The sequence below is a fragment of the Carassius carassius genome, chromosome 2 (genome assembly GCF_963082965.1).
Source record: "Carassius carassius chromosome 2, fCarCar2.1, whole genome shotgun sequence".
NCBI classification, from domain to species: domain Eukaryota; kingdom Metazoa; phylum Chordata; class Actinopteri; order Cypriniformes; family Cyprinidae; genus Carassius; species Carassius carassius.
In genome coordinates, this window is record NC_081756.1 from 28,234,818 (window position 1) to 28,261,062 (window position 26,245).

A 26,245-nucleotide genomic window follows, 5' to 3' on the forward strand; every position below is an offset into this window, starting at 1 on the left:
TCTCTTTAATTAAACCACTGTATATGGATCCGATTATCTCTGACTCCTTGTTACAGATTGGTTATCAACAATTGGCACTTTTAAGACTTTTTTTCAGACTTGGACCAAAGTAAAGTAAATTAAAGTTCTAATTAAATAATAAAATAAAATAAAAAGTTTTAAGAATGTTGAGATTTTTTACAACAAAAAAGCAAAGATACAGTACAGTTTAAGAATATTATTTTGTCAGTGTAGGACTGAAAAAGGGAGTGTGAGAAAGTACATAATGTTGAACACAAAATGTGGGCTGCAGTTTTAGAAATCTGTGGAACAGAATTGGAGTGTTCCCAGTGGTAAGCTTGACAAGAGAAAGGAGAGAAGAAGGGTGTGCAAGTTGTTGTATGTTGTTTTTGGTGTGTGTGTGTGTGTGTGTGTGTGTGTGTGTGTGTGTGTGTGTGTGTGTGTGTGTGTGTGAAGAAGAGGCCGAGGAAGGGCAGAAAAAGCATAAGTTGTTGTGATTTTGCTATAGAGTTCTGTGTTGGTCTGCCATGACCTTCAGCGTATAACAATGTTAAAAAAAAAATGTATCCTCTTAGTCAGGACAAGGATGCAAGGGCTAGAGGGAAGGACAGCAAAAGGACATGACAACTTACATAAGCCACACACTTACACTGAATTCATTCTGACCAGAGTGAACTGATTTCCCAAATGCAATCTCAGTCGCATTCAATTCATAATGCCACACATTTTGAGTGAGAGGGCACAGCAGACATGTTAGCATACTCCATCTGGATGCCTGGAGGATGCCATGCTGCTGTAGATGAGATGCAACCATGTGGTCTTTAGAGACCTTACTGCCAACCCCAGCACTGACCACCCACGTATTACACAGAAATGCTAATCATGTTGTCATTTTGACCAACCCCTCCTACAAAATCATCACTATACATGTTTATCTTTCTTTAGAAAAATATTGACAAAATCAAACATTTGAGCTGGGCACCACTGGTTAATTTTTTTGTATAAATATACACTATCATTCAAATGTTGGTGTGTTGTACAAACCTTTTAATGTTTTGGTAAAATTGCTTACCTAGGCAACATTTATTTGATCAAAAATAAATAAAAAGAGTAATATTGTGAAATATTTGTACAATTTAAAATATAATTTTTTCTATTTTAACATATTTTAAAATGTCATTTATTCATGTTATGAATTTCCAGCATCATTACTCCAGCATCATTACTCCAGTCTTCAGTGTCACATGATCCTTTAGAAATCCATACCAATACGCTGATTTGATGATCAAGAATTTGTTAAAAATGTATTTAATATGTGACCCTGGACCACAAAACCTGTCTTAAGTGTCAGTTAAGAAATGTATACATCATCTGAAATCTGAATAAATAAGCTTTCCATTGACATATGGTTTGTTTATAAACCAATATTTGGATGAGATACAACTATTTAAAAATCTGGAATCTGAGGGTGCAAAAAATTTTTATAAAAAAGCTTTTATGTATTTACGGTGGGACATTTAAAAAATATCTTCATGGAACATGATCTTTACTTAATATCCTAATGATTTTTGGCATAAAAGAAAAATCTATAATTTTGAAAAGGAAAAAGAAAGTTCAAAAGAATGGCATTTATTTGAAAAATAAAATTTTTGCAACCTTACAAATGTTTTTACTATCAATTTTGTGCAACCTTGCTGAATAAATGTATTAATTTATATATTAATTAATTTATAGAATCTTACTGACCCCAAACTGTTTTAAGGGTTGTGTAATTTTCTAGTTGTCTTTTTGAATCAGCATTTTAAAATGACTACTTGACTGAAACCACTTATTTTCTGTATTCCTTAGCTTAATTAAATGTGAGGTTTGTGAATTGATAATAATTAATGGAGTCTGTTACATGACCGGGTTTCTCACAGCACATTTTAACAGTTTGTCAAATGTGTGCAACATTCTTCATATATATAGATAGAATTGAAGCACTGTGCTGGCCCCACAGATACACTGATTTGATTTCTCTCTTGTTTACCTCAAGGAAGGGCTGGAGGTATCAAGCTCAGAGAGTGTTAATATCATTACCTTTCCCAATAGGCTTTATTGAATCTGCCTGTATCTTTGTGGCCTATGTGAGTATATGTGTGAGTGTGTGTGGTTTATTTTGGTTTCTCTCTGGTCCTAATGGAAAGGGTGAAAGAAGTCAGAGAGAAGCAAATGGCTGGAGTTGGGCTTCTCGCGACACAATGTGACATGGAAGTCTTCCCGCATATTTAAAAATTCAAACGGGTCAGGATTAAAATTTAAACAATGCAGACTTGAGAATCTAATCCAGTGAGGGATGAACATCTGGGGAGCGTTCCTGATCTGTATGTGTGCAATTGTCATTGTGTCTCAAAGCAGATTTATTATATAGAAACTGACATAATCCCACACCAGTATGATCTCCCTGTCTGTGTGGGAAAGAAGAAAATGTCTCTTTTGTGAATTATGTAACACTTGCTACTACAAATTTATTGGAAGTGCTTTAAAAACGGACCATCCGTTTCATCTTTGTCTCCTATTTCCCTTCTTTTTTTCACTCATGCCATCTTTCTGTCTTTATCATTCTGTTGACCTCCACACATCTGCCCTCTCCTCCATACAGTGAGCTCAAACCAGAGCAGTCATGCTCACGAGTACCCAGACTGCCAAGAAGGGGGTAACGAAGCCAGCCTGCTGGTGTCCCCTCTGGTGGTGGCTGGCATCGTCATCGGCCTGGTGCTCGTCCTCTCCTGCATCACCATCATTGTGGGCAGTCTGCGCAAAGACAGCCGCCTGCGCAACCCCCACCTGCGTGCCAGCTACGGTCAGTGGCCTAACTTCATGGGGTTCACAACATGTTTAAAACTCTTCATGCTTTTGTTTGTAGTTTCTGTGTGGCATAATGACATTCAGTTGATTTGTCATACTGTTTTGAAAAACTCGAGAGGAACCAACCCTGTAGTGCATTCAGTTTTATGTTTGGGAGGTCAGGAAATAATTCTGGTGAAAAGCCAGTTCTTGTATAACCTTACTGCTTCTGTCAGTTAGCCTTGTCCAGTAGTTAGTGATGTTTTCTGCAAGACCCCCTCTCTACCATTTGGCATTGACTGTATTATAAACTGCAACATTTTTAGGTTTACTTTAAACTTTGCATGTCCTAGCAGATTTCCAACTGGTGTGTTTTATCAAGAATCATGGTCATGTTCCACTGTTTTATAATTTTGAACCTCTTTTTGTTGAGTTTGTCTGTCTTTAAAATAAATGTCATTTAGTTGGATTTTCTTTTTTAACTTATGCAGTGACATTTATAGGTCATATCTTGAAAAATAAGTTTTTCCATTTAGATTGAGTTCATTGTACTATGGAAACACTGCATCTGTATTTTTATCCTTAATCATTTCAGTCTGATCGTTACAGATTAAGAGGCATATATATATGTTCCTTTACCTTGATGTATTTACATGTAGCAGAAAGCAAATATAATGGTTTTATGTCATAGTCACCCTCAGATACACATTTTATTACCAGTGTAAGCACAGTGCTTTAAAGGGATAGTTTATACTTTTTTATAATTTACTCGCACACGTTATTCCAAACCCATAAGAGTTTATATTTGTAACACAAATTACAGATTCTTGCATCTTAAATCTGTGATTCATGTCCTTCCATTGATAGTCACCCAAAATTTTAAAGGTTCATCAAGAGAAATCCATAGTGGTTTCAGCCTTCTGAAGAGATATGCTTACTTTATATGATGATTACAGATTTCATTAAAGATCAATGCTCATTCATAGAGCTCATCAGCTCATCATTAAAATCAAATGTGTCCGTGGTTCTCATGTGTCAAGCAAGCGAATGGATTTTCAGTGGATGGACAAAATATCTCAGGTTTCTGTAAAAATATATATATTTTCATTGTGTTGTAAAAAAGTCTTAAGGGTTTGGAAGACATGAGAAAATGATCACAGAATTTACTTTTTTGGATGATAATATTTTTTTGGAAATAAATAAAGTATATACAATGCATCATAGTCCAACTCTCAATATGTCACCTTCTCAAACATGTCATATGAGAAACAGAAATCATCTGTTTTTCTGCTATTGTTTCTGCAGCTCCAGATGGCCTCTCATATGGTGGCTCCATTGGAGAGCTGAGGTCCACTTGTGTTGAGGACTTTCCCCCTGCATTTGACTTTGACTCCTACGTGGAGACGCTGTCTCAAGTCAACGTTGTGTACCCAGACTCCCCACCTCAGTGAGTCACATTTTACCTCTGGATTGAGTCTATATGAATAGATTTTGTATGTACAGTGAAGGGTAGGAAAAGGGAAGATGTGCTTGTGTAATCAGTAATGAGATCACTTTATCAGCTGTGACATAGAAGGCACACTGCCTCTTCAATGGAATCCATTCTATCATCCTTTTTGCAGCCTTTAAAGGTCTCAGCGTAGCACGAACTGATAACCACATTAAAAGCCAGTTAGAGATGCTAAAGATAGAAATATTTCAGAACAATTTGCCATATTTCAACTATATTTCACTCGTTTCTCTCACAACTACACAACTCTTGAAGTGTAACTTGCCCCCATTCAAACATTCAGTCTTGAAGGGTCTGATTGAAAATAATGAAACCTGTTCTAGTTAGATTAGTTAGAAAAGCAGAATTACCCTGTGTTGACACACAGCTTCGAATTTAGGTACATTTGTTTGCTAAATCTGTGTTAATTTTTTCGTATTGCTTGAAAATTAGGAATTAGATAAAAATTGTCAAAAATAGAAAGAATTTTCAGAGAACCAGATGAGTAGTTGTATTCACTCTTCTCGGCTCTGTCCATTTCTTCTTTCTCTGTTCAGAAGGTTTTACCTTTCGAAGTCCTCTCTGGTTCTGTTAGGAAAGTTGGACACCTTCAACTTTTCAGTTCTCCTAACAAGCAGGGATTGCTGATAAATGCCATGGCTTTGCACTGGAAAAGGCTTGGTGTGTTTGATCTAAATGGCAGCTTGTCTAATTGGCATCTTCAAAGAATCTGTCAGTTCCCTTCCTTGCCATTTAGCCTGCTTGCCTTCACACAGCGACCCATAAAATATTCCTCAGGTATGGGAGCCCATCACAGAGGGATGTTTCAGAGTCAGAAAGGTTTATTTTTTTATCTGATCTCATTCCAACCCTATGATTTTAGGGTGGGTGTCAAAACCAGCACGAATGAACAGTGGCCTTTGCTGTTTTTAGCATTTATTACTCATAAGAGCACCACAAAAGCGATTTGATTGTTTGAAAGAACCTGTAATACATTACAAAATCAATACCAGATCAGTAGCTGAGGCGATACATTTTTAAATTATTATGACCCCAGGGCTCTCTCTACATCATGGAGTCATTATAACTATAGTCTGTATTATGTAACCAATCATAATCTATCCATTCGGGATTTATACATTCTATTATTTTATTTTAAGTGAACTCTAAAACCATTATAACCTCCTTGGGGATGTGCAGTATATACTGATATATGTATGCCTTCATAACAGAAGTGTATAATCTAAAATTATGATGACCATATTCAATTAAAATGATGAGGTCATAGTGTTTTCGGAATGTGGAGCTTCTGATGGAGCAGTAATATATGTAGAAGTCAGTGATATTAGAACTCAAATACCCCTTAATGCTGGAATACTATAGACTAAATCAGAGCCAGTCTGCAGATTTGATTTAACAGATTTCATAGAAAATTGCATTTAGTATGATGCTCATAGTCTCCATCATAGCTTTGACTACCATGATTCGACCTACAGTAGTTGAAGGATATCAAAAATATTTGATATTTTAAGTCGATTTTAGAACATGTTGTAACAAATTACCTCAAAGTGAGATGTACATAATTAATCATAATGGGTTATTATTAACTACATACATCTTCAGGAATTACTTGTAGCATTATATCATTAATAGTACAATAAAATGATTTGTTCGTCCGCAGGGCGGACAGTGTTAATCGTTTATTGACTCGAAGTTAAATTATTTCTCTGGCCACGAAAAATTATTTTACTACTAATACATTGCTCCCAGAGCATGTAACGAAACCAGAACCTTAAAGTGACCTCGTACTGTGAGCTGCGAACACAAACAACCAGGTGTGAATACATATGGATGTTTATTAAACTACACTACAGGGGAACAAGCAACATCAGACTAAACATAAACATACACACATTAAACATAAATGCGAACGCAAAGAAGGCATGGAGAGAGAGAGAGAGAGAGAGAGAACACTGCAGAGAGGGAGAAAGAGAGCGAGCGCACTGCAGAGAGAGAGAGCGAGCGAGCGAGAGCTCACGCACAAGAGAGTGGAGACTCATGGCAGCATTTACTCATAAACTAAATCACAACCTGTTAAGAACCATCAAAGAATCTCATCACCTTAATTAAAAGGGGTCAAAGCTTAGAAGCGCATCTAAATAGTTAACAAGCGTTTACTTGCATTGGATTTGTAGTTGCTGAGTAAAGTGTCCTGGTGCATGTATAATGCATAGATTCCTGTTGAATCCTGTTAGGAGTAAAACCTTCGTCATTTCATCCATGGGTTGACTGCTTCGAAGTGAATCAACAAGGTTGCTGAAAACTGCCATAAGATCGGACTCTCCCCCGAAGGGGAGTCGCGAGGTGTCCAAGGTGATGGGTGTCTCCAGGGAATCACAAGTTAAGAAAAAAGCCCCACTTTTTGAGTGTGGAAGAGGTTTTATCTGGTTTCCCGGTAACACCCCTTTTGGTTGGATTGACCAATAACAAGGCATATAGTTTCAGTGGGAATGTGTTTATTTGTTTCAATGACACCTGATTTTCATATTTTATGAATGGCGTGATGAACTGGTTATCTGGTAACCCAAACTATGGTACAAATAGTATGATGCATTTTAGGCTAACATAGTAGAGATATTTAGCTTAGGCAAACCGAGAGGTTTAATAAGGTACCAAGAAAGATATGCAAGAAAGATAGAAACATAAAGATACATTCTTATGCTTGAATATAGGCACTTAGAGGTCAACTAACACGACTAGAGAATCATAACTATGCTAATATGAGCTGGTAAACATACAAACACACAGGAATATATTGTATACATTTGGAATGGCTTATATCCTGAGTTAAATGCAAGAAGGTTTGTGTGTGTGTGTGTGTGTGTGTGTGTGTGTGTGTGTGTGTGTGTGCGCGCGTGTGAATGTGAGTTGGCTGCTCAGCCAGGCCCATTTGCTGTCTGCCATCGAGGGCTATCTAGTTATCTCAGAATGTGTTTGAAGTTGGATGGGGAGACCTTAAAGAAGGTCTGCTCAGTATTTTCCAGATAATGGGGGTAAACCTTGCCAATAAGCACTCATATAAATGTATACTATGGGGCCAGATTCTGTAATTTATATGCAAATGTCAAAAGGCTAAAGCAATCCCTGCAACATAAAGCCCAAACGATCGTACATGATCCTAAGCAGATGCTACATTATTGTTTTCATTTATTATGCGTCTCATATCAACAATGCATACATTTCTGCTTGAGTTGGTTGTAATCGGAATTGACATTAAAGTCTGGTAGTTTGTGATCCTCAGTCGTGTAGTGTATTATGGTCAGTTTTCCTCTGTGACTATTTACAAAGTCATAAAGTGATGCTTACCGTTTTAAAATCTGTCCAGATTTTTTTAGTCTTGTAATGTATTCCAGCCTAGTAGTGTATGAGGTTATTGTGCTTGTGGAATTTAATGCTTGAACCCTCACCTTTAACATACTCAACCAAATGTAGTACACCTGTATTTAAATATTCTGCTGGCTTGCATTAAAAGTGCATTCATAGTGTAAACTATAGTTTGCTGTATTTTAAGTACCTGGTATTTTTAGGGTTTTTGTTCTATATGTTGGGGCAGAAAGGCACCTTTACACCACATTGGGAAAGAAAACAAATATACAGGTGTCTGATCAATGCATATATCCACTGACCTACAAAACACTTGGACCAAGAGACTATAATATATGAATGAATTTGCACTCGTGACCGCTCACTGCACACTGGCAGTGTTTAGTTATGGGATATAAAAAAATGTGCAATGCTACAAACACATTTATCTAACATGCCAAAGCAACCTTTCGTTTGATTTCAGGTTTTCTGGAATCTCCCAATTATTTATGCACTAGAATTGAGTAAAAAGAATGACTGTTTACTAAAATGTGAGACTGGGTTTAAAGTCCACATTTCAGTTTTTTATACTGTAGGCTTTAGATATGATCTATAGACCAGATTAGTACACCATTTTGACTATTTATCAAAATCAGTTAAGTTTGTGTTAACAAAGGTGATCTGATGTAACTCTTACCTTTACTATACAAGGTTGTACAATTTGGGCATATATAAAATTATTTTTTATGAATGGTACCAAGGTGAAGGCTTAGCTCATGAGTATTAGGATACATGATTGAACATTCTTGGAAAATTACCTTGCAATATCAGCATGAGCTAATTAATATTCATAAGTTTGATGTCACAACACATCCCTCTTGCCTTCTTATCTCCCTTTAAATTTAAAACACTGTACGGATTTATACTTTGAACTTTATTGAATGGATTACATGTAAAAGTGTCCCTGCTCTAAATAAAACCTGTTGCTTGTACGTGGACTTAAGTCAAGGTTGACTTGTGACTTCATGCAGAAACATCACTTCTGATTGACCTGACTGTTGAGTCAATAAATCTGCTCTTAAAGTGACTCCGTCTAGTTAAGTTATTTATCACTCCTGTGGTTATTCTTGCTCAATACTGAAGTGCTTCCTCAGATGCATAACAAATATCTAAATTGTTAAGCATGTGGCTGCCTGTTTGCGTGTTAAATACCAGAAAGAAAAGGTTTAGTAAGGACTATACTTTTGCTCAACTTGCCTGCCCTTCATGGCTTGTTTCACAGTGTGCCAATGTTATTTACATCTCTATGACAGTTCCATTAGGCTGGAAGTGCCCTCTGGTGAAGCTCTGTGAAGGGTCTTTTGAACAGGGTGAAATTACCTCTCCCAGGGAGCAAGAGCTACCTGAAAGAGCAGGGCCTTCTCCTATTAAAAAGCAAATTATGACTGATATAGAATATTAGTGCTGGCCTGGAGGCCTTTAAGAATTACTGAATGGTGTGTACTACTGTTTGGGAGAGATATCCGCCCCTCAGTCCAGATACTCAATTTAATTAGAGACTAGCAGTCCACACCCACACACCTCTGTGAGAAGAAGTGGTTAGATGATGGAAGATTACCACTACACACTCTTGACCACATTTTGTCCTACAGTGAAAATTCTGCATCAAATCTTATTATTCTACAGCAGAGGTCGTGGGGAGACGGGGTGAGATTTTGTTTGTCTGTGTTTGTACTTTCCAGATAGACTTTCAGTTTTTGTTAGTGGTGGGGAGTTTTCACTGGTAACATCATTGAAACAATCACTCGGCCTGTTTGTTTAACAAAACTGATTACTTCAGAAATGAAACATGCGACTCTTTATGATCCAGTCATTGAATCAGTCATTCAACGGATTAGTTCATCACTGCTGATTCATTCAGGAAAATTAGTAATTGAATCATTCATTTAATGACAATGATTCATTCAGGTATGCAACTACTGTGTGTTGCTCAGAGACATGAAGCAGTTAAAGGGATACTCCACTGAAATTACTCAGATGAATGTGACCTCCTTTCCTCAGTTGAACACAAAGATTTTTAAAAACCAGTTTCTGGCTGATGGTTTATATCTTAAAACGTTTAAAATATTAGTTTTTTACTCCAACTTTTTACTTCAGAAGACGATGATTCATCAGCTGGGGTCAAATAGATTATTGTTTTCTGCTTTGTATGGTTTTTGACGTGTCAACATTGAAGGTTCAAGTCACTTGCATTATATGGACTCACAGAAATGTATTATTTTTCTAAAAATGTTTCTTTGTGAAAGAACAAGAGAGTCATATACATCTGAGATGTAATTTAAGTTTATTGAACTTGTGTATTGTTTATGAACTGTTATACAGTACAATTTATCACACATCAGCATGGATGTGATTACCCATGGCTAACAACACTCTTGCTTTGCTTAAAAATATTATTTAGCTTACTTTTTTGGAAGGGCTTTCTTTCATTTTAAGACCTCGTTTTCAGTGTTCTATGTTCTGTAGTGTTTTGTATGATATCTGTGAATTTGGAGTGTTTTGAGAGAGGAGGAGGTCTTGCAGATGCTAAGGCACTGAAGCTGAACGGAGCTCTCCATCACCGCCTGCCTCTCTGCTGGCCTTCATTCATCTGTGCCAGAAATGAGCAGGAGCAATCACTCTTCAGATCAGAAGAGACGAGCCTCCAGTCACATCATAATGTGCATTTATCACCATTGGCACATTGCAGCCAGCCCTATTACTATCTCAGGCCTCTCTGTCTTCACAGTTAAAGCAATATGGCTACATAAAATATGTGCGTAGAGGAAGCAAAATGTATGTGTTTGTATATGGACTGGCATAGGATTATTATGCTGTGGAGGGACTGGGCTACCTAGGCATTTCCACATGCCACGTTTGGGAATGTGCCAGTTTATTCTACATGCACATATGTGGACTCTAACATGGAGTCCACCGCTATGCTGTTCTTTGATGTCTTCAGGACTTTGGAATGAGGAACTATTAGCACAGTGGGTGTAAATTCAAGCCCGTTGCTACAGAATGGCAGTGTGTTTGTGTGGCTGTGCCTGTGTCTCTGTGGGACTGGCAGGGAGGGGCTGTGGCATGTGACTCATGCCAGGGCTGCTATGGCCACAGATGGCACCTGGGAACTTAGTGCTCAGGGCATGTATATGAGCTGCTCACCTGTGGAGCCCGTCAAGTGCAACTTCCGTAGAACAAAAAAAAAACAACAACAACAACAACAGATCCCAGAAAAACACACTCTACAATGTGTTCATGATTCGAAACACATCATAATCACCATTGTTCTATATATATATATATATATATATATATATATATATATATATATATATATATATATATATATATATATATATATATATATATATATATATATATATATATATATATATATATATATATATATATATATATATATATATTTATTTATATATATATTTATTTATATATTTATATATTTATATATTTATTTATATATATATTTATTTATATATTTATTTATATATTTATTTATATATTTATTTATTTATTTATTTATTTATTTATTTATTTTATTTTATTTTATTTTATTTTTATTTATTTTTTTTTATTTTTTTTTCAGAAACCATGATACTGTAATTCAAACATTTGTGGTAAGATAAAATATATAATTAAGGACAGTGAATTGATCAAAAGTAAGCATAATTTATAATGTTACAAAATATTTGTATTTTAAATTCTGTTTATTGGACTTGCTGTTGATCAAATAATCCTGAAAAAATGTAATGGTTTTAAGCAGCAAAACTTATTTTCAACATTGATAATAATAACCATGATTAATAATTGATGGAGCACATCAGCATATTAGAATGATTTCTGAAGAATCATGTGATGTGACCCTGAAGACTGGAGAAATGGCATCACAGGAATAAATAACATTTAAAAAAATATTTAAATATAATTTAATATAATCATATTAAAATATAATTATTTTACATGTTGCATTTATTTATTATTTTTTTATATACAAATTTATTTTAAAGATTGGGTGTGGAATGACAGAGACTGTATGCTATATTCCTGTTGTCAGCAGGTGCTCTTTTTCATGGGGAAGTGGAAACTAAACTTCATTAGCCCAAGGTGCAAAAAAAAAACTGATGCTTATATATGTTCTTAGGAAGAACAATAGTGTGGGGAAAAAATAAAAACCTTAAAGAAAATACGGGCTGTTTATTATTTATGAATATGGATAGATGAGATGAGACTCAGTCATGACTGGGCTGTGACATTTGTATAGCCTGATTAATGAATTATTAAGTTGGCTTGAGAAAGCCAACTTACTGAAATCCGTCTTAAACTTATTATTCTTCTTCTTCTTTTTCTGAGACTAAATTTTCTGACTCTAACTCCTCCTAGAGCTTTAACTCCAAACTCAGCCCAGCTCTTCAGACTATACCCGCCGGGTGTGCTATATCTTTTCTAACTGATTGGACTTATGATTTTCATAAAAATGAATATTAAAAATCATAAAAATCCCATAGACTTTCATTGACAGGATGTTCAGATGACCCAAGCTCCAAATCCCATTAGAATCAATCAAGCTTCACTGCTATGAACTATTTCTAATCAATTTAAACTTATTCAAACTCATCTTATCTATCTATCTATCTGACTGTTTCTAGAAACATGGTAGAGACATGCTAGTCGCATGCTAATCATGCTAGAAACATGCTAACAAGTTTGCTAATCATGCTAATGACATGGTAGTCACTTGCTTGTAATGCTAGCAATATGTTAATCACTTTCTATTTTTAAACTTAAACTTTTCAAACTTTTAAATCTTTTTAAACTTTAAACTTTTTAAACTTTTCACATTTTCAAACTTTCTGGTCAGGTTTTCTCAAGCCAACTTAAAGTTTGTCTTGACAAACTTTTTTATCTAGTTGTCAGTTGAGGTGGCATCTCTGTAAGTGTGTGCAGAGGGGTCCCTGAGGAGCTGGGCTCCTTAACAGGGGAAGCATGGTGGGGGAAAACAGTTCTAACCTTGTTCTGAGGAAAGCGAACCGCTTTATGTAACACTCACACGTAGGGATGTAGAACAGATCTTTGCACTATTACCTTCTTATCATTCAGAAAAAAAAAACTTTCATATCTTTTCCTGTGATATATCTGTGATATAGGGCAAGTGTTAACATTTTGTATATGCTTTTATTTTGATAGCATCTCGCACACACACTTGCACATGAAGGATTCTCGATCTGAGTCATTATGTATATATGAGGAGGTGGGTAACACGCCACTGAGGGTAACCATGGTAACAACAGAGGTCTTATTCATATCATTCATATCAATTCGATTACAGGTGACTCTGCAGGTGTTGTGAACTTTTAAATGAGCACAACTGTAATCAGACTGAAGTGTAGAGGTCTTCATTGAAATTGAATCCTAAAATTGGTCTTTAAATCAAACTTTGAGACCTGATCCAGCGTGACTTGTCAAAATCAATCAGTCTTTCAGTTACCTTTCAAGTCAGCATGAAAGTAAGATTCAATCTGGCTTGTTTTCTAAATGCTTGTTATTGATGTTGTGAACAATTCATGCATGCATGTTTCTTCCGGTGAAATGTGAGATTTATCTCTGATGATGTTTGCTGGATTTTTTCAAAAACTGAGCCCTACATTTTAATCTATTTCACTTAAATGTACATCACAATACGGAAGAAAATATCTGTTGTTACTGTTGTAACCTTCCATATGTACAATATTTAGTTTTACATGCTGTGATTTAACTCAAAAATGGAGTGCAAAGACAAAAACTAAATGGCAAGCTAAAATGTTTCTGATTTAATAATTTATTTTCTGATATTATTTTTCACTAATTAAAAAAATGTCAGTCTGAGCTAAGTAACAAACATTTGGCAGTTAATAAGCAACAATATAATTAGTGATGTAGTCTTCACTGGATGCAGTAAACTGATGCCTCGTTTTATTTTTGACATGGTGACTCAAAGTTCAAATGATTTTCAACGGTCGCTTTGTAATGACCCGTTGAGGTGCAGACATGGTGTCAGCTTAGTTTTTCAGTACAGTCAGTAATGTAGCAGATTGAAATGTTAGTATCATCTTGCAGACCAATAAATGGCAGTGTGGTGGTGGCTCGAGTCTGTTGAATGGTGATTTAACACTACGTTGTCACTTAGTTGAAGAGAATCAATGCTAAGTAAATAAACCACAATGTCCCCGTCTTTTACTCTCACAATGAGCTTATCATAAACGTTTGCTACATTAGTAGGGCCTAATGATTTCCAAAATGCATTTTTTTTGTAATTTTAATTAAATTACAGTATTTAACTGGCAAATAAAGTTGCCAATAAAATCCTGTAAATACTCCTAAATCCAATATAATGTAATAATTTAACAATGAAACTGCTGTAAAAAATAATTTTAACAGTAAGCTATAAAATACTGATATAAATGCATTATCATGAGCTCTATCTTAATACATTTACAAATTAATAAAAAGCAAGTCAATTATGTTACAAATCAGTATTTATTAAAACTGTCAGAAAGACACTGCAAGGCTTTTATTGGTAAAATAAAATTTTCAGTCTTTCAACAGTCAAAGGCAAAATGCAGTTTAATAAATACATACTGTCCATCAACTTTCTGAGATGAGCACACACATGAGGATTGTCCCTCTTCTCTGAGACCTTTCCACTTGTTTTGCCACTGTGTATCCGTCTTATATCCAGTGAGTGTTGTGATTCCAAGAAAACATCTGCACATGAAAACAAGCAGAAGCATCAAGATAAAGTTATTCCAGTTGGTCTCTGGAACTGCCAGTCTGCAGTTAACAAAGCAGACTTCATTTCTTCTATTGCTACTCATTCCGGTCTCAACCTCATAGCACTGACTGAGACTTGGATCAAACTTAAAGACACTGCCACTCCCGCAGCTCTCTCCACTAATTTCACATGTTCCCACACTCCTCGTACCACTGGGAGGGGTGGAGGTACTGGTCTCATTATATAAAAAGAATGGAAATTTGATCTTCAGCCATCACCTACAGGTAATGGTTCATTTGAATCACATTCCATTACTGTAACCCACCCTGTTAAAATCCACTTTGTGGTCATTTATCTTCCCCCAGGTCAATTGGGAAACTTCTTGGAGGAGTTGGATGTGCTGCTATCAAACTTTCCTGAAGATGGTACTCCTCTGGTACTGCTTGGTGACTTCAACATCCACCTAGATAAACCCCAGGCTGCTGACTTCAAAACTCTGCTCACCTCATTTCATCTCAAGCACGTGTCTACTACAGCGACTCACAAATCAGGCAACCAACTGGACCTCATCTACACATGCTGTTGCTCTGTGGACAACTCTTCAGTTGCTCCACTGCACACCTCAGACCACTTCCTCATTACTGCTAACTTAGCACTTACTCCTGAAGCGGCACACACTCCAATGCAGGTCACCTTTCGACGGAACCTACGCTCACACTCTCCATCTCGCCTATCTTCTGTGGTTCGATCCTCGCTTCCTGCTCTCTCTTTCTGTTTTCAGCTCTGGACACGAACAGCGCTACGGACACTCTTTGCTCCACTTTAACATCTTGCTTGGACAACTTTTGCCCACTGTTGTCTAGACCAGCACGCACCGCCCCATCTGCCCCCTGGCTGTCCGAGGTTCTCAGTGAACATCGCTCTAAACTCAGGGCTGCAGAGAGGAAATGGCAGAAATCCAGAAACTCTACTGACCTCATTGTGTATCAGTCTCTCCACTCTTCCTTCTCTGCAAATGTCTTCACGGCTAAAACATCCTACTACCACAACAAAATTAACAGCTGTTGTGACGCTCGGACACTCTTCAAGACTTTCTCTCCATCGACTCTTACAGCGGATGACTTTGCAGTTTTCTTCACAAATAAGACAAGAACCATCAGTGACCAATTCTCCACACCGCAGACTGAGGACAACTTCACGATGACCGACGCACACTCTTTCTCCTCCTTCTTCCCACTCTCAGAGATGATGTTTCCAAACCTCTCCTGTCCGATCATCCTACTACTTGTCCACTTGATCCGATCCCCACTCACCTCCTTCAAGCGATCTCTTCTTCAGTCATACCTTCGCTTACTCACGTTTTCAACTCCTCTCTTCACTCTGGAACATTTCCCTCAGCATTCAAGCAGGCTCGGGTAAGCCCACTGCTCAAGAAACCATCTCTAAATCCAGCGCTTCTTGAAAACTACAGACCGGTATCCCTTATTCCATTCATTGCAAAGACACTTGAGTGAGCTGTGTTCAACCAGCTTTCTATGTGCCTTGTACAGAACAACCTCCTGGACAGCAACCAATCTGGCTTCAATAGTGGCCACTCAACTGAGACTGCTCTGCTCTCGGTTACTGAAGCCCTGCGACTAGTAAGAGCAGCTTCAAAATCCTCTGTACTCATCTTACTGGACCTGTCTGCTGCTTTTGACACAATTAATCACCAGATTCTCCTGTCCACCCTCAGAAAGATGGTCATCTCTGGAACCGCACACCTGTGGGTTAAATCCTACCTCTCTGACAGATCTTTCAGTGTGTCTTGAAGGGGTGATGTTTCCAAGTCACAACACCTTGCTACTGGGGTTCGTCAAGGCTCAGTACTTGGACCACTTCTTTTCTCCATCTACATGACGTCATTAAGATCTGTCATTCAGAAGCATGGCTTTTCTTATCACTGCTACACTGATGACACCCAACTCTACTTCTCATTCCAACCAGATGACCCGACGGTAGCTGCTCGCATTTCAGCCTGTCTGAGTGACATTTCTAGCTGGATGAATGACCATCACCTTCAGCTTAACCTTACGAAGACAGAACTCCTGGTGATTCCAGCTAACCCATTGCTTTATCACAACTTCTCTATACAGCTGGGTTCGTCAACCATTACTCCTTCGAGGACAGCCAGAAACCTAGGAGTTGTGATGGATCATCAGTTAAGCTTCACAGACCACATTGCTACAACGACCCGGTCCTGCAGATTTGCCTTATACAACATTAGGAAGATTAGACCCTTCCTGTCAGAGCAAGCCACCCAACTTCTTGTCCAAGCTCTTGTTCTCTACAGACTGGACTATTGTAATGCTCTCCTGGCATTCCTTCCTGCATGTATTGTCAAGCCTCTGCAATTGATCCAGAATGCAGCAGCGAGGGTTCTCTTTAATGAGCCAAAAAAGCTCACGTAACTCCTCTCCTCATCAGGTTACACTGGCTACCAGTAGCCGCTCGCATCAAATTCAAGGTACTGATGCTTGCCTACAAGACGAGCACTGGCACGGCACCAACATACCTAAACTCACTGGTTAAATCTTATGTGCCCTCCAGAAGTTTGCGCTATGCAAGTGAACGACGCCCTATGGTGCCATCCCAAAGAAATTCAAAATCACTCTCACGGACCTTTTCCTGGACTATGCCCAGCTGGTGGAATGACTTCCGAATCTCATTTCGTACAGCTGAGTCTTAACTCATTTTCAAGAAACATCTAAAGACTCATCTTTTTCGCCAGCACTTAACCAACTAATACTAGCACTTTTCCTTCTTTTCTTGTCTTTTCATTTATTTAAATAAATAAATAAATAAAAAACCTGGCTATGCGTTCTATATAGAGCTGAAACAACTAATCGATTTAATCGATTAAAATCGATTATTTAAATAGTTGTCAACTAATTTAGTCATCGATTAGTTGCTAAATAACTTTTATTTGCCGTAAGTGGCTCATTTCGTGCATATTTTAAATCTGCGGTGACCAAAGTGTGACAGTAATGAGTCACCGGAGGTTTTACTCAGCCAGTACAGCAGGAGAAGTAGCGAATAACCAATAGCTGGCCTCGTTTTATGTCACGTGCTTTAGAGTTACCTGTAAACTTTGCACTACTGAACTGACTTTTATATGTTCAGATTCTCCAGTACAATGTTGTTTGCAAATGTTTAGATGTTTAGTCGTAAAAGCTGATAACATTGCTTTTTAACAGTTAACATGTAAAGCTTTACAAATATGTTCTGTGATCAGTTTGTCGTTTACCAGTTCATAATTCAGTCTTGCAGCCTAATTATGACTGAATGAGAGAGGTAAATGTTTAAATGTATTTGAAATGCTCTTTTTTTCTAAGTATTCACTGCTCTTTTTCACACAGCAGGTTTTTTGTGTGTCCATTTTTTTTCCCCATATTTTTTCAATACTTTTTTTCTGATCGATTTTACTTTAAAATGTGATTTCCATTCAGGTTTCATGCCATTGGCACTTTATTCGAATGATTGTTTACAATTCCACAGCATAAGCTATGAAGCTGTTTCCCATGGATAAGTTGTGTGTTTACAGGAAAAAAAATAATAATAAAATGCAATGTACTGCAATTTTATTCTGTTTTATTCTTATTCTTAGTGAAAATATGTTTGAAAGATTCCTTAATAAGCTTTGTTCGGGAAGTTAAACTACTTTAGGAGCCCTAAGGACTGCCATGGTGAAAACATTTGAAATCTCCTTGCGAAATTTGCTAGAGTACGTATGGGTCAGTGTTTTGATTGCAGAAGAGTTCGACAAAGGATTACTAGCACATAAGAAAACACAACTCCATGTATGTTTTTGATGAGGATATGACAATGCAAAATGGTTAAAATCTCTAAAAAGTCTGTTGGATGATAAAGACCCTTTATTAATAAGTTACTTGGGGAAAAATGGGGAAAACTAAAATATAAGTACATAAACCGATTAATCGATTAATCGTAAAAATAATCGACAGATTAATCGATTATCAAAATAATCGTTAGTTGCAGCCCTAGTTCTGTACTAGACTAACTAAGACTTGTCATGGCACTTGTATACTGTTGTTGTTCTCTTGTTGACCTGACTGCTTCTATTGTTCTCATTTGTAAATCGCTTTGGATAAAAATGCTAAATGATTAAATGTAAATGTAAATAAAGTTAAGTATTGAATGAAACTAGCTCAATAAAATAAATGTGCAAATGCCACTTACACAATACAATCACCATTTAATAGTACTTAAAGCATTACTCCACCCCAAAATAAAAATCTTGTCATTTATCACTTTACCCCCATGTCGTTCGAAACCCGTAAAAGCTTAATTCGTCTTCGGAACACAATTTAAAATATTTCGGATGCAACCGGGAGGATAGTGGTTGTCCCATTGACTGCCAAGTAAATACCACTGTCCCAGAAAAGTATGAAAGACATCATCAGAATAGTCCATCAGTGGTTCAACCGTAATGTTATAAAGCGACGACAATACTTTTTGTATGTAAAGAAAATAAAAATAACGACCTCTGCGTCAGCGTAGTGCCATTTTGGAGAGTATCTGCTGGACACAAACTGCAAACGCTGTTCTGTGTCAGCTGGGTCACACTGATACACTTTCTATGTTTATTTACCCTTTGATTTGAACGAAAACAGCCTATTCATGTGGTGCGGCTGACATAATAAAAAAAATAATGACTTTGTTGAATAAAGTTGCTATTTTAGTTTTCTTTGCATATAAAAAGTATTTTCATAGCTTTACAGTTAAAATTTTAATTACAGTTGAACCACTGATGGCAGATGGACTGGACTCTGACGATGCTTTTCATACTTTTCTGGGCTTAGACATTGTTAATTGTTTGGCAGTCAGTGGCACAGTCACAAACCTCCCGGTTTTCATCCAAAATATCTTAAATTGTGTTCCAAAGACGAACAAAGCTTTAACGGGTTTGGAACGGCATGGGGGTAAGTGATTAATGACCACATTTTCATTATGGGGTGGATTAACCCTTTAAACTAAATACGTAACATTTATCGCAAATAAAAATTACTCAAGTAAAACATGTTACCTTTGAAAAAATGAAAGTGTGCAAAAGATGCCTGCTCCTGGGATGCCAGACTAAAGTTGTAATGTGCCGTTAAGCTTGTCGATGCTTCCTTAGTCTTTTGTTTTTTTTTACTCACTCAAATTTGAATCAGGCTAACTTGTCCAGTTAGGCATAGAAAGATGTCTTTCACTTAAAAATGGCTCAGACTAACTTTAATGTCGAGTACAACCAGTGTTGGGGAAAGTTACTTTTAAAAGTAATGCCTTACAATATTGCGTTACTCCCTAAAAAAGTAACTAAATGCGTTACTTAGTTACTTTTTATGGAAAGTAATGTGTTACATTACTTTTGCGTTACTTTCACGTTACTTTTTAAATATGAGCAGTGCTTGATTGTTTTTAATATAAGTTCTATTTATAGCAAATGTAAAAGCCCTTTCACACCAAAAAGTGTAATGAATAAACCTCAGGCTGAAGGAAAAGTAAATTCACGTCAGTAGAACACAGGAGAAGAAGGTTCAAAACTCTTCAGCAATAAAAAAAAAAACAATGAAGCACAATTGTTAGTTTATCTAAAGTCATTTTTTAATTATTAGTATGGTTGAACTGGATCATTAAAGGTCAGCAGCAAAGACACTGTTAGTAAAATGGTAATAGATACATTTGTGTTATTTAATATATTTAGTTATAGCAGGTTTGCGTCATATTCTGAGTTTGCATTTCACTGTTTTGATTAATTTTGATGAATACTAAATCTGTTTTGTTTTTTGTTTTTTTGTGAGTGGGATGAATTAATGCACATTCACATTTAGTCTAGAACTACAGTAACATCATGTTCACACAGCGCACACAATGCCTCCATACTTCCGATTTCTCCCAATATGGGAACAGGAGGCTTGTCAGTCAAAAAATGGGAATACAAAGTAACTGGCGTTACTTTTTTGAAAAAGTAACTCAGATATTTTCTTGTAAATTAAAAAGTAATGCGTTACTTTACTAGTTACTTGAAAAAAGTAATCTGATTACGTAACTCGCGTTACTTGTAATGCATTACCCCCAACACTGAGTACAACTGCAGAATATACACAATTACTCATGTACATACTAATTATAGTAAGGCGTCACGTCAATATGGGACAGTTGAACACATATAAACAAATGAAATTTCACATATATTGCTGTTTGTCAGTTATTTCGGCAGATAGTAGTTACAGTGACAATCATTCTCATTGGGCTTTATGATAAAAGTAAGGTAAACACTACTTTAAATGCTCTCAATAAGAAAATGTAACTTCTAAAAATCAATGCTAACTATGCTATGATAGCAATTCCAAGTTTACTGAACATAATTTACCAAGACCACTTGTCTAAATGTTATGATAGGAGGCCATTGTGACATGATATCGCTTATACATTAACTTAAATATAAAATGATATATTTCTTAAAGAAATCTATCCTAAAGAAAATATCTTAAAGAAAATATCTTAAAGAAATATAAAGAAAATATCTTTAAGTATAATTAAGTGAACTTACCTGGAATTATGAATAAAACCTCTAATCTTCAATCGTTCTAACACTGCTCCAGTTGGTTGGATTTCAGATATGGATGATCCGTGCAATCCCTTAAATGCCACACTACAGTATGTTAGTGTAAAAAGCAGGAGATACAATGACAACACCTGTTTCTTGTAAATGAATTACAGTTGACGTGGAAATATACTGTTAACAATTGTAAAACCTTTTTTGACCCATAATGCATTGCGAATTACAGCTACGTCTTGTAAAATGTTTAAACAGTAATATTCAGTAAAATTTTGCTGTAGAAAATACAGCAATTGACAATTCTTGAAGCACTTACTCTAGCTGCAGACCACTCTTTGTGAATCTCCCCCATATTTTTGAAAGGGTTTTGTTTCAAAATCCTCTCCAGGGTGCGGTTATCCCTATTGCTTGTACACTTTTTTTCTACCACATCTTCTCCTTCCCTTCACCTCTCTATTAATGTGCTTGGACACTTTTTTCTACCACATCTTTTCCTTCCCTTCGCCTCTCTATTATTGTGCTTGGACACAGAGCTCTGTGAACAGCCAGCCTCTTTTGCAATGACCTTTTGTGTCTTGCCCTCCTTGTGCAAGGTGTCAATGGTCGTCTTTTGGACAACTGTCAAGTCAGCAGTCTTCCCCATGATTGTGTAGCCTACAGAACTAGACTGAGAGACCATTTAAAGGCCTTTGCAGGTGTTTTGAGTTAATTAGCTGATTAGAGTGTGGCACCAGGTGTCTTCAATATTGAACGTTTTCACAATATTCTAATTTTCTGAGATACTGAATTTGGGATTTTCCTTAGTTGTCAGTTATAATCATCAAAATTAAAAGAAATAAACATTTGAAATATTTCAGTCTGTGTGTAATAATTGAATATAATATACAAGTTTCGTTTTTTGAATGGAATTGGTGAAATAAATCAACTTTCTGATGATATTCTAATTATATGACCAGCACCTGTACAGTATATGGACGGTATTAGATCTTTCATCAGATATTAGATATTAGATTTTTCATAGCAAGGTTATTGTGGCCATAAGTATGTACAATATCAATATATTGTGATATCTATAGCAACCTTGGGGGAAAAGATATCAGTCTTTTTTTTTTCTTTGTTTATTGAGTTTTTCTTTTTCACCCAATGAACATAAGGATACTGATAATGCAGGGCACAGGACTCTGTCTTCTTTGAAGCTCCTATAAAATAATGAGAGAAAATACTGTCAAGTTCAACAGTATGATGAATAAATATTAATGGTAATGTATTAATGTATAAACTAACATGAATGAACAATAAACAATAAATTCATTACACAATTTATTAATCTTTGTTAATGTTAATAAAAATAGTCATTCATTGTTCATGTTAGTTCGCAGTGCATTAATGTTTACAAACACAACTTGTGATTTTAATAATGCATAAGTAAATGCAGACATTAACATGAACTAGGATTAATAAATGCTCTTGAAATATTGTTCGCATATGACTTTTACCAACAAAAAGAGTCTTAGAAATTTTAAATCAATATATTGTTTTCTGTAAGTGAGTAAACAAGATGATTTTCACATAATTTAGAAAGAAAAATTCTAGGCTACAAGCTCCAGTTCTCAAAAATCCCAGGAACCAATGTTCTTTGTGTTTTATGGCCTTATTCAAGTGATTTAACATTTTTAGTTTTTCATTAACCACGCATAACATTTTTTTTCTCAAAAATACAATCATGTACATACATGCTGCTCACATATTATTATAGCCCAGTTTGTGCTGATTACAGTGAGATTAGACTTTACCCATTTAGATATTTATAAGAAACTGAAAAAAGCACAAATGTCAGGGCATGACAAAACTTCTCCAGGCCCCAAAAATACCCTTAGACTCCAGAGGGTTAACCCAAGCTAAAGAATAATAATGTGCATTTGATCAGATACAACTGCAGTCAAAAATTATGAGATACATTATTTGAATGCTTGGCGAAAGAGATGTGTTTTTAATCTAGATTTAAACAGAGAGAGTGTGTCGGAACCCCGAACATTATCAGGAAGGCTATCCCAGAGTTTGGGAGCCAAATGTGAAAAAGCTCCACCTACTTTAGTGGACTTTGCTATCCTAGGAACTACCAAAAGTCCAGCGTTTTGTGTTCTTAGGGAGTGTGATGGGTTGTAGTGTGGTATAAGGCTAGTAAGTTACGCAGGAGCTAAACCATTAAGGGCTTTATAGGTAAGTAATAATAATTTGTAACTGATACGGAACTTAATAGGTAGCCAGTGCAGAGACTGTAAAATTGGGGTAATATTATCATATTTTCTTGACCCTGTAAGAACTCTAGCCTCTGCATTTTGGACTACCTGCAGCTTGTTTATTCAAGATGTAGGACAAACCACCTAGAAGTGCATTGCAATAGTCCAGGCTAGAGGTCATGAATGCATGAACTAGCTTTTCTGCATCAGAAACAGGTAACATGTTTCGTAGCTTGGCAATGTTTCTAAGATGAAAGAATGCTGCTTTTGTAACATGGGAAATATGTTTTTTTTCCAAAGACAAGTTGCTGTGTAATATAACACTCAGATTTGTACTGTAGAGGAAATAACAGTACATCCATCTAGTTGCAAACTGTAGTCTACTAGATTCTGTGTACTGTTTTTTGGTTCAATAAGTAATATCTCTGTCTTATCCAAATTTAATAGGAGAAAATTATTGGTCATCCAATCTTTTACATTAACGCTCTGTAAGCTTAGATAATTTAGAAGTTTCATCTGGTCTCATTGAGATATAGCTGAATATCATCAGCATAACACTGGAAACTAATCCCGTATTTTCTAATAATATTACCAAGGATGTATATTGAAAATAGCAGAGGACCTAGAACAGATCCTTGTGGCACTCCGTATTTTACTGGTGATAAATGAGATGACTAGCCATTTAAATAAACAAAATGATAGCGATCAGACAGGTAGGATCTAAACCATCTTAGAGCCTGCCCTTGAATACCTGTAATGTTTTGTAATTGACCTATGAGTATGTCAGGTTAATATAACGTTTCCCATTCTATTACTAGTAAAACAATGGCAACTTACTCTGATGAACACAACTCTCCTCGGAGTAGCTGCGAGCACTGCATCTTCTTCTTGTGTGACAGGTGTCAGGGTTAAGGCACAATACTGCCACCTAGGACCTCAACCAGGTACTGGTGCTGGAGTATTTACATGTGGTGTTATCATAAGAGAACTGTTCATTTTAAATATTGCGGTTATCCCTAATACAGATATATAGTCACACTCTAAATTAACACGATATTGATAATTGTTGGTTGGAATATCACGATTATCGTCAACCCTATAATATCGCGACACCCCTAATATATATATTATGGATGCACGATAAATATGGATGCACGTGTGTGATTTCACGTGGAGCAGCATTTAATACACAGATCCATTGTTCAGTGACAAGCTGCGCAAAACCACAATCATATTTTGCAAATGTTTTGCGCAGCTTGTCAGTGAACAACAGCTCTGTGTAGTAAATGCTGCTCCACGTGAAATCAAGCACATGTAGATATTTACCGAACCGATTACAGAACCGGCTTTACTGACAAGATGCGCGTTAAATATCAGGCGCTATTTATTGTGCATCCCTAATATATATATACATATTTGTTTCTTATTTGGAGGAATGTAGTTCCATTTAAAGCTCTAGGCAGATGTAAAAAAAAAAAACCGCTCTTGGTTAAGACTCACTAAAACATTTTGTTACTTAAAAATGTCTTGATTACTCTGCTACACTAAAATTCATCTAGTTTACTTTATACATTTTGAGGCCATTTATAATTATTTAGTTAGACTAAGTGCATTGTAACCCTTGAATTTTTTTTCTAGTTTTCACCAGATAATAATCAATGCAACAAATGTATCTGTTACAATCTATTTTTGGTTGATAACTTCAACTGCTATCAGCAGTCTCTAATCTCAGCCAACTATAGATGCAGAGGCAAAAATAAAGAATGACCGTCAAGCACCACAGATGTTATTCAGAGTTCACATGAAGAGGCGTTTCTCGTGTTCACCACATGATGTGGTATGATTTCCACCATGACATGAGAAGAGAAACACAGAGACAGAGAAACTTTAAGAGAAGGAGAATGAAAATAGATTGATTTCATCTGAACCACTTTTTCGGGATTTACCTGCTCCTTTAATAGGTCCCAGTCATGCTTAGCCATTTTCCCTGGTATCATCACCTCTTCCAGTTGAGCAGGTGGTGTGTTAATTAGCTCTCATCATCTTACTGAAGCCTGACGGAGGAGGAGAGGAAGTAGATTGTTGAGTCTATGGGAGATACAGCTGCTGCTGCTATTATATCAGCTTATTATAAACAAAGGATTGTACAAGCATCAGAAATAATTCACGTCCACAAATGGCAACTTAATGAACAGTTCCTTGAGAGAGTGACCCATAAGATGCCCGCCAGAATCTATGTAACACCAGGTAGTGACCATATTGAAAGTATGTATCGCCAACATTTGTGTTGTGTTAAAAAATTAGGTGCTGTATGTATTTTGTATTCAATAAAATAAATATTTTAAATAAATAAATATTTGGTTTCCTGTCAGTTCTGGAAAAATTACTAAGTGTTCAGATAGTGTACAAAATAAAAACTGTTCAAAAGTTTAGAGTCATTAAGTTTTAATTGTATTTTTTTTTTTTTTAAGAATATATATATTATACTCACCAAAGCTACATTTATTTGATCAAAAAGGAACATTGTGAAATATCATTGCAGTTTAAAATAACTGTATTCTATTTGGATATAGTTTACAGGGTCATTTATTCCTGTGATGGTAAAGTTGGATTTTCCTCAGGTATTCCTCCAGTCTTCAGTGTTGACATGTTTTTCAGGATTCTTTGATTAATAGATAGTTCAAAAGAACAGCATTCATTTGAAATGGAAATATTTTGTAACATTACAAATGGATTTACTGTAGTTTTCGAACCATTTAATGCATACTTGTTAAATAACAATATAAATTTTTTAAATAATGATAAAAAAAACTTACCAACCCATCTACGCATCTTTTGTATGTAGACAAAGATGTGTCTATAACATAGAGAGAGGGCTTTGTGGTGGGCACAAAGATCTGTGTTCATCTCTC

General features: G+C 36.2%; 1 protein-coding gene across 2 annotated transcripts in view; it reads left to right on the plus strand.

Moving 5' to 3' along the window:
• Positions 1–26,245, plus strand: part of LOC132107793 (protein BEAN1-like) — a 72,460-nt gene that overhangs the window by 44,187 nt on the left and 2,028 nt on the right. For both annotated transcript variants that reach the window (XM_059514006.1, XM_059514015.1), the window contains exons 4-5: positions 2,642–2,842; positions 4,132–4,273. In XM_059514006.1, coding sequence (XP_059369989.1) covers positions 2,642–2,842; positions 4,132–4,273 — 343 coding nt within the window. The remainder of the gene's footprint in view (positions 1–2,641; positions 2,843–4,131; positions 4,274–26,245) is intronic.